This window comes from Lolium rigidum, chromosome 1 (assembly GCF_022539505.1).
Source record: "Lolium rigidum isolate FL_2022 chromosome 1, APGP_CSIRO_Lrig_0.1, whole genome shotgun sequence".
Taxonomy (NCBI): domain Eukaryota; kingdom Viridiplantae; phylum Streptophyta; class Magnoliopsida; order Poales; family Poaceae; genus Lolium; species Lolium rigidum.
The window spans coordinates 282,468,903-282,479,141 of record NC_061508.1 but is presented as its reverse complement, the minus strand read 5'-3'; the positions used below and the strand labels follow the sequence as shown (position 1 = coordinate 282,479,141).

The following is a 10,239-nucleotide window of genomic DNA, read 5'->3' as shown; positions in this document are numbered from 1 at the left end:
AAAAAGAGAGAAAAGAAAACAAACCTACCAGATTATCTAAATCTCTCAACCAAATTCTTGAGACTTGCAAAAGACTTCCTAGAAGCCTTAGTGCTGTCTTAGGCGGTGGTTAGAATGTGTTGTTGGGATTGTTTTATTACCACAGCTATATTTGATTGTTTTTTATTTCTCTTTTTTTTTGTTATGTGTATCTCTGATGTTTTTGAATATTTTGTTGGTGCAGACGCTGCGTGTAGTTGACATCTTCATGGTATTACTCCACGTGATGTACAAAGTTTAAGTTAATTAAAAAATATCTCAGGGAGTAGTATATTATTCACTTTCTGTATTAAAAAAAGGCAATCGTGCTCACGGTCACGCAATGAAATTGCCGAAAACAGTGATGAAGAATCTAAGAACGAGAGAGCATTTCGCAGCAATTTCTTGATCAGATTCCACGATTTCATCAATGATCTCTAGAGCAGTCTCCCATGTACAGACTACAGAATGATTAACATAAGCTGCTACGAGTTCCAAGCTAATCAGTGAGCTAGCTAATCAAGCCGCGGGGTGAGCCAGCCGCGACGAGCTAATCCAGCGGGCAGCGGCAGGACCAGCTTGCGGCGTCGAGGCGTGGGTTCAGCCGGAGCGCGACTCCCTTCATGTCCTCCGCGCCGCGCTCGTACGCCGGCAGCGCTTGCTCAGCGACCCGCCGCGTGTACTCCTTGGACCCCAGGAACTGCTGCACCGCCGCCGTCTTGGCGCTTTCCACCTCTGCCGCCGTCGCCTGCCTCGCTGCGGCGAGCTCGGCCTGGGCGTTCTTCCTTTCTGCCTCCATGACCCGCTTCGCAGAGGCCAGCTCGGCCTTCGCATTCTGCAGCTGCTCACGCAGAACGGCGATGTCGCGTTCATGCGCTCTCTGCTTCTCATCCAGCTCCAGCGCGTAGTTCAGGGAGTATGACACGTAGTTCGCGGCCTGCACTTGCCGGCGTTGCCGCCGCAACACGCACAAACGCTATGACCAACCGGTGGGCGATTTGCGCCAAGAGTGCATCTAGTTACTGTACGTATTAGCGTACCTGGCGAAATGCTACGAAGCTCGACTTGACGACGTTGGATGGTTTCGCCGCCGCGAACTCGTGCTGGCGCCCCGGCGGGACGATGCTATCCAGTACCTTCCACGCTTCCTCCCAGTCGGCGCCGTCGCCGCCGTGTGCGTCGGGCACGGGCAAGTGCCGTGGGTTCTGATCGGAAACCGGCGGGGCACGCAGGCCGGGCGCCAAGCAACCGGACAACGGCGGGGCATGCAAGCCCGGTCGGGCAGCAGGCGGCGTGTTCGGCTCAGAACGGCGAAGTCCGTCTTTTGCAGTGGCAACCTCCTCCAGTTTCCTCTTCTTGCTGGACAACTGCGGCGTGTCGCCGACCGGCTCGGCTTCCATCTTCTCCGGCGGAGCCACAGCTTCGTCCGCTGATAGATCCATTCCTAGCACACAGAACGGTAGTAAATTATCTGCAAATTGGACAAAGGGGAACAGATCAGGAGTGCTGGACGCGAGCGCGATTTATTACCTTCGGAACCAGTAGATCGAGGAGAAAGCTGGAGTGACGGTGGTGGTGGTGCCTCGGTGGGGTTAGTGGAGAAGGCTGCGGCAAGATCGGCCACCGAGAGGTAAGTCCGGAGATCAACTGCCGGGCCATGGCTGTATACTATCTTCGCCACCGATTTATTATCCTGGCTCGATAGCACCGGACTTGTGGTGAAGATCTTGGACGGCTGCTCGCCCCAGTGCACGGGGCACGGCCATGGCTGCGAGGACGTCAGGAAGAAGAAGCCCCTTTTCCACTCTCTATCGGATTTGGAATGGGTCAGGCCAGTGAAGAGCGCCCCGGCGCCATTCTTGGACACGAAGAAGGACCAGAACCTCGTCCTGACAGAGAAAAAATGCCGAAAGGCGGCGAGCGACGGCGGCACGCCGGCGGAGCGGCAGATCACGACGAAGCCCACCAAGACGCGCCAACCGTTGGGCGTGAGCTGGCCCGGCGCGAGGCCGAAGTGCGAGAGCGCCTCGGAGAAGAAGGGGTGAAGCGGGAAGCGCAGGCCGGACTCCAGCGCGTGCGCGTACACACAGACGGCCCCCGGTGGCGGCGGCGTGCACGCGTGCAGTTCACCGGCCGGTCGCGCCGCAAACTCCTTCGGGACGCCGTGCTTCTCGCAGAGGGCGTCGACCTCGGCTTGGGTGCACAGGGACGAGGTGAAGTACTCGGCCGCCGGCCTCGAGAAGGCGGCCTCGTCGTCTCCGCTCTCGGTGTCGCTGAGGACCACGATAGGGGTCGAGGAGGGTGGCATGGCGTTTAGGGTGGTGCTCTCCGTGCGGCGCGGCGTGCTAACTTGTGTCTCCACCGCTCCAAGGTACTCAAGCAAGAACTCAAGAAGTCGTAGTGGAGTGTTTGAAAGGTCGATTCCACCCCAATGTTTTGGGATGAGCGCACACTCGTTTCCTCTCCTTTTGCATTCATGGCAATTACGGATATTCAAGAACTTCCGTATTATTTCGTCGTGAAATTTATTTTGTCAGCCTGTAATTTCGCTGTCATTGTATAACATTCCAGAGGAAAAAAACGATTAGAAGGTAACCTCTTTAATTGTTTGCAAAAATAAGATTTGTTTAGGACCTCCTTATATCTTTATAATGTCGAATGGCAATTAGAATTATTAACTTATAAGGGAAACCAGAATATGAATTTTGGATGGAGCTTTAGGAATTAGGACCCTACAACGAGAACATGTGAAAAAAGATTATAATAGGTGTTATCTAATTAGATTTTGCTACAAAATCAGACGCCCTGATTTTTATTAAATCTAAGCTGATTTCTTAGCAATTTGAGTGGATTGCAATGGGTATTTCTTAGTTGTGTACGAGTTGCAACTCATATTTTTTCAGTTACGCAGGGGTTATAACTAATTTTTTTTAGATGCATATAGGTTGATATTTTGTCGGTTGTGCATGGGTTGCAACTGATATTTTCGCAGTTGCCATATGTTGCAACTTGTATTTTTTTCGTTTGCGCCTTGGCTACAATTGGTATTTTCTCGGTTGCGTACTAGTTGTAACTTATATTTTATCAGTTTTTCTCATAAGTTTGTAACTAATATTTTCTACGTATGTGATCATATTTTTCTCAGTTGTGCATGAGTTGCAACCTGTATTTTTTAACTGAATGGTTAAGAAATCAACTTAAACATAATAAAAATCAGTCGTGTAATTACCTCAAGAAAAAAATAGTCACCTGATATCTAGAAGGTACTTATCTAATTATTAGAGAGAAAAGGGAGAGAACATAGCATTATGCTCATGATGGAGAAAAACTGCTGGCTACCCTTTGGCTTTGGTTGGGACTTGATACCTCCCTGCAAGGCTTATCACTTGCATTTCTAGTTCTTTATACTACCAAGTGTCAATGACACTTGTTACTAGATAGATTCTTTCATTTTCTCTTATTCTACAGGTTTCTAAGATCTACCAAGCCTTGGAGAAGATCAAGATGAAGAATTTAATGAAGACTTTAGTTTAGGAATCAACCAATTGATGTAATCTTTATTTTCTGTATTATATTATTCATTCTTGTATATTGAATATTGTAAAGACAATGTAATTATGTGTGCATGATCAATAAAGCTCAAAGTTTTGCTTATCAGCTTTTGTAGATATTTGAAATTCACTTATGAATTATTTGTATAAATTTGATATGCTTTTGAATCATTTGTATATGTGTGATGTGTTTTTTTTAATTATGAATTCATAATTCATTTGTATATGGTTCACTTTATAATTCATTTGTTTGAAATCAAATTTGAAATGCAAAATCAATATTCTCCCAAAACTCTAAGTTTCAAAAGAGGTCATGTTGAAATTCATAGCACTGATATTGCTCTAACCCTAATAGCAACGAGAGAGAAACCTTGATCCCTTTTAGGTTTTATGCAATAAAGCGCGAAAATTTCCCCCGTTTTGTGATTGCACGTACAGCACGCGTCCGTTAGGAACCCCAAGAGGAAGGTATGATGCGCACAGCAGCAAGTTTTCTCTCAGAAAGAAACCAAGGTTTATCGAACCAGGAGGAGCCAAGAAGCACGTTGAAGGTTGATGGCGGCGGGATGTAGTGCGGCGCAACACCAGGGATTTCGGCGCCAACGTGGAACCCGCACAACACAACCAAAGTACTTTGCCCCAACGAAACAGTTGAGGTTGTCAATCTCACCGGCTTGCTGTAACAAAGGATTAGATGTATAGTGTGGATGATGATTGTTTGCAGAAAACAAGTAAAACAAGTATTGCAAGTAGATTGTATTCGATGTAAAAGAATGGACCGGGGTCCACAGCTCACTAGAGGTGTCTCTCCCATAAGATAAATAGCATGTTGGGTGAACAAATTACAGTCGGGCAATTGACAAATAGAGAGGGCATGACCATGCACATACATGATATGATGAGTATTGTGAGATTTAATTGGGCATTACGACAAAGTACATAGACCGCTATCCAAGCATGCATCTATGCCTAAAAAGTCCACCTTCAGTGTTATCATCCGAACCCCTTCCAAGCATTAAGTTGTAAACAACGGACAATTGCATTAAGTATGGTGCGTAATGTAATCAATAACTACATCCTCTGACATAGCATCAATGTTTTATCCCTAGTGGCAACAACACATCCACAACCTTAGAACTTTCTCGTCACTCGTCCCAGCATTTAATGGAGGCATGAACCCACTATCGAGCATAAATACTCCCTCTTGGAGTTAAGAGCAAAAACTTGGCCAGAGCCTCTACTAATAACGGAGAGCATGCAAGATCATAAACAACACATAGGTAATAGATTGATAATCACATAGTATTCTCTATCCATCGGATCCCGACAAACACAACATATAGTATTACAGATAGATGATCTTGATCATGTTAGGCGGCTCACAAGATCCGACAATGAAGCACATAAGGAGAAGACAACCATCTAGCTACTACTATGGACCCATAGTCCAGGGGTGAACTACTCACTCATCACTCCGGAGGCGACCATGGCGGTGAAGAGTCCTCCGGGAGATGATTCCCCTCTCCGGCAGGGTGCCGGAGGCGATCTCCTCGAATCCCCCGAGATGGGATTGGCGGCGGCGGCGTCTCAGTAAGGTTTTCCGTATCGTGGCTCTCGGTACTGGGGGTTTCGCGACGGAGGCTTTAAGTAGACGGAAGGGCAACGCGGGGGGCCACACGAGGGCCCCACACACCAGGGCCGCGCGGCCAAGGGCCAGGCCGCGCCGCCGTGTGGTGTCGCCACCTCGTGGCCCCACTTCATCTCTCCCTCGGACTTCTGGAAGCTTCGTGGCAAAATAGGACCCTGGGCGTTGATTTCGTCCAATTCCGAGAATATTTCCTTACTAGGATTTCTGAAACCAAAAACAGCAGAAAACAAAGAATCGGCTCTTCGGCATCTCGTTAATAGGTTAGTGCCGGAAAATGCATAAATACGACATATAATTTGTATAAAACATGTAGATATCATCAATAATGTGGCATGGAACATAAGAAATTATCGATACGTCGGAGACGTATCAGCATCCCCAAGCTTAGTTCTCGCTCGTCCCGAGCATGTAAACGATAACAAAGATGATTTCGGAGTGACATGCCATCATAACCTTGATCATACTATTGTAAGCATATGTAATGAATGCAGCGATCAAAACAATGGTAATGACATGAGTAAACAACTGAATCATAAAGCAAAGACTTTTCATGAATAGTACTTCAAGACAGGCATCAATAAGTCTTGCATAAGAGTTAACTCATAAAGCAATAAATCAAAGTAAAGGTATTGAAGCAACACAAAGGAAGATTAAGTTTCAGCGGTTGCTTTCAACTTGTAACATGTATATCTCATGGATATTGTCAATGTAAAGTAATATAACAAGTGCAATATGCAAGTATGTAGGAATCAATGCACAGTTCACACAAGTGTTTGCTTCTTGAGGTGGAGAGAAATAGGTGAACTGACTCAACATAAAAGTAAAAGAATGGTCCTTCAAAGAGGAAAGCATCGATTGCTATATTTGTGCTAGAGCTTTGGTTTTGAAAACATGAAACATTGTCAACGGTAGTAATAAAGCATATGTATCATGTAAATTATATCTTACAAGTTGCAAGCCTCATGCATAGTATACTAATAGTGCCCGCACCTTGTCCTAATTAGCTTGGATTACCAGGATTATCATCGCAATACACATGTTTTAACCAAGTGTCACAAAGGGGTACCTCTATGCCGCCTGTACAAAGGTCTAAGGAGAAAGCTCGCATTTGGATTTCTCGCTTTTGATTATTCTCAACTTAGACATCCATACCGGGACAACATAGACAACAGATAATGGACTCCTCTTTTATGCATAAGCATGTAGCAACAATTAATGTTCTCATATGAGATTGAGGATATATGTCCAAAACTGAAACTTCCACCATGATTCATGGCTTTAGTTAGCGGCCCAATGTTCTTCTCTAACAATATGCATGCTCTAACCATTTAATTAGTGGTAAATATCCCTTACTTCAGACAAGACGGACATGCATAGCAACTCACATGATATTCAACAAAGAGTAGTTGATGGCGTCCCCAGGAACATGGTTATCGCACAACAAGCAACTTAATAAGAGATAAAGTGCATAAGTACATATTCAATACCACAATAGTTTTTAAGGATATTTTGTCCCATGAGCTATATATTGCAAAGGCGAATGATGGAAATTTTAAAGGTAGCACTCAAGCAATTTACTTTGGAATGGCGGAGAAATACCATGTAGTAGGTAGGTATGGTGGACACAAATGGCATAGTGGTTGGCTCAAGGATTTTGGATGCATGAGAAATATTCCCTCTCGATACAAGGTTTAGGCTAGCAAGGTTATTTGAAACAAACACAAGGATGAACCGGTGCAGCAAAACTCACATAAAAGACATATTGTAAACATTATAAGACTCTACACCGTCTTCCTTGTTGTTCAAAACTCAATACTAGAAATTATCTAGACTTTAGAGAGACCAAATATGCAAACCAAATTTTAGCAAGCTCTATGTATTTCTTCATTAATAGGTGCAAAGTATATGATGCAAGATCTTAAACATGAGCACAACAATTGCCAAGTATCAAATTATTCAAGACATTTTAGAATTACTACATGTAGCATTTCCCGATTCCAACCATATAACAATTTAACGAAGAAGATTCAACCTTCGCCATGAATACTATGAGTAAAGCCTAAGGACATATTTGTCCATATGCAACAACGTGAGCGTGTCTCTCTCCCACACAATGAATGCTAGGATCCATTTTATTCAAACAAAAACAAAAACAAAAACAAACCGACGCTCCAAGCAAAGTACATAAGATGTGATGGAATAAAAATATAGTTTCAGTGGGCGGAACCCGATAATGTTGTCGATGAAGAAGGGGATGCCTTGGGCATCCCCAAGCTTAGACGCTTGAGTCTTCTTAAAATATGCAGGGGTGAACCACCGGGGCATCCCCAAGCTTAGAGCTTTCACTCTCCTTGATCATATTGTATCATCTCCCTCTCTTGATCCTTGAAAACTTCCTCCACACGAAACTCGAAACAACTCATTAGAGGGTTAGTGCATGATACGTCTCCGACGTATCAATAATTTCTTATGTTCCATGCCACATTATTGATGATATCTACATGTTTTATGCATACTTTATGTCATATTTATGCGTTTTCCGGAACTATCCTATTGACGAGATGCCGAAGTGCCAGTTGATGTTTTCTGCTGTTTTTGGTTTCAGAAATCCTAGTAAGGAAATATTCTCGGAATTGGACGAAATCAACGCCCAGGGTCCTATTTTTGGACGAAGCTTCCAGAACACCCGAGAGCCGCCAGAGGGAAGCCCTGGGGGCCCCACACAACACCCTGGCGCGGCCAGAGGGGGGCCGCGCCGCCCTAGTGTGTGGGCCCACCAGGCCCCCTCCGAGGCTGCCCTTCCGCCTACTTAAGGTCTCCGTCGTGAAAACCCTATTACGTTCGACGAAACCAGAGAAAACCTTCCGCGAGCCGCCGCCATCGCGAAGCCAAGATCCGGGGGACAGAGTCTCCGTTCCGGCACGCCGCCGGGACGGGGAAGTGCCCCCGGAAGGCTTCTCCATCGACACCACCGCCATCTTCATCAACGCTGCTCGTCTCCCATGAGGAGGGAGTAGTTCTCCATCGAGGCTCGGGGCTGTACCGGTAGCTATGTGGTTAATCTCTCTCCTATGTGCTTCAATACAATAATCTCATGAGCTGCCTTACATGATTGAGATTCATATGATGATGCTTGTAATCTAGATGTCATTATGCTAGTCAAGTGGGTTTTACTTATGTGATCTCCGGAGACTCCTTGTCCCACGTGTGTAAAGGTGACAAAGTGTGTGCACCGTGTGGGTCTCTTAGGCTATATTTCACGGAATACTTATTCACCGTTATGAATGGCATAGTGAAGTGCTTATTTATATCTCTTTATGATTGCAATGTGTTTTGTATCACAATTTATCTCGTGTGCTACTCTAGTGATGTTATTAAAGTAGTTTATTCCTCCTGCACGGTGTAATGGTGACAGTGTGTGCATCGTGTAGTACTTGGTGTAGGCTATGATTGTGATCTCTTGTAGATTATGAAGTTAACTATTGCTATGATAGTATTGATGTGATCTATTCCTCTTCGTAGTGTGAAGGTGACAGTGTGCATGCTATGTTAGTACTTGGTTTGGTTATGTCGATCTGTTATGCACTCTAAGGTTATTTAAATATGAACATTGAATATTGTGGAGCTTGTTAACTCCGGCATTGAGGGTTCGTGTAATCCTACACAGCTAGTGGTGTTCATCATCCAACAAGAGGGTGTAGAGTCTAGCATCTATCTATTTATTCTGTTATGTGATCAATGTTGAGAGTGTCCACTAGTGAAAGTATGATTCCTAGGCCTTGTTCCTAAATACTGCTATCGCTATTTGTTTACTGTTTTACTGCATCTATACTTCCTGCAATTTTACTACCATCAACTGCACGCCAACAAGCACTTTTCTGGCGCCGTTACTACTGCTCATATTCATTCATACCACTTGTATTTCACTATCTCTTCGCCGAACTAGTGCACCTATTAGGTGTGTTGGGGACACAAGAGACTTCTTGCTTTTGTGGTTGCAGGGTTGCATGAAAGGGATATCTTTGACCTCTTCCTCCCTGAGTTCGATAAACCTTGGGTGATCCACTTAAGGGAAACTTGCTGCTGTTCTACAAACCTCTGCTCTTGGAGGCCCAACACTGTCTACAAGAATAGAAGCACCCGTAGACATCAAGCTATTTTCTGGCGCCGTTGCCGGGAGGAAAGGTAAAAGGCACTCATACTCCGGTCCCGTGTAAAGTATTTTCTCGTTGCCGTTGTGTGTATGCTCGAAGCTATTTCCTTTAGATCCTGCAATTGCATCTTTTTGTTTCTTGTTTACACTAGTTTGGCATAATGGACAACAATGAGCTTCTTATTCTATTTCCCGATTTAAGACATGGATGGTTTGATGCGAAAATTAAAAAACCTATGGAACATATTAGTATGAACGCTTTGAACACCATTGTTGCTAATGATATGGAAAATTCTAAGCTTGGGGAAGCTGGCTTTGATGAGCATGATATTTTTAGTCCCCCAAGCATTGAGGAGAAAATTTACTTTGACGATACTTTGCCTCCTATTTATGATGATTATAATAATATTGGTCTTTTAGTACCGCCTGTTATGGAGGATAAATTTGATTATGATTACAATATGCCTCCTATATTTGATGATGAGAATAATAATGATAGCTACTTTGTTGAATTTGCTCCCACTACAACTAATAAAATTGATTATGCCTATGTGGAGAGTAATAATTTTATGCATGAGACTCATGATAAGAATGCTTTATGTGATAGTTATATTGTTGAATTTTTTCATGATGCCACTGAAAGTTATTATGAGAGAGGAAAATATGGTTGTAGAAATTTTCATGTTACTAAAACACCTCTCTTTTTGCTGAAAATCTTGAAGCTGCATTTGTTTTATCTTTCTATGCTTGTTGCATCATGCTTCATGAATTTTTTTATTTACAAGATTCCTATGCATAGGAAGGATGTTAGGCTTAATTTGTTTTGAATTTGCTTTTTGATGCTCTCTTTTGCTTCAACTACTATTTCT

General features: G+C 44.0%; 1 protein-coding gene across 1 annotated transcript; it reads right to left on the bottom strand.

Moving 5' to 3' along the window:
• Positions 1 to 568: 568 nt before the first annotated feature.
• LOC124659466 lies at positions 569 to 2,326 on the bottom strand. Its single transcript, XM_047197337.1, has 4 exons — positions 1,549 to 2,326; positions 1,064 to 1,462; positions 845 to 960; positions 569 to 811 (listed from the first exon to the last, which is right to left on the bottom strand). Exons 1-4 carry the CDS (start codon positions 2,324 to 2,326, stop codon positions 569 to 571), a joined length of 1,536 nt encoding a protein of 511 aa, XP_047053293.1.
• Positions 2,327 to 10,239: the final 7,913 nt, after the last annotated feature.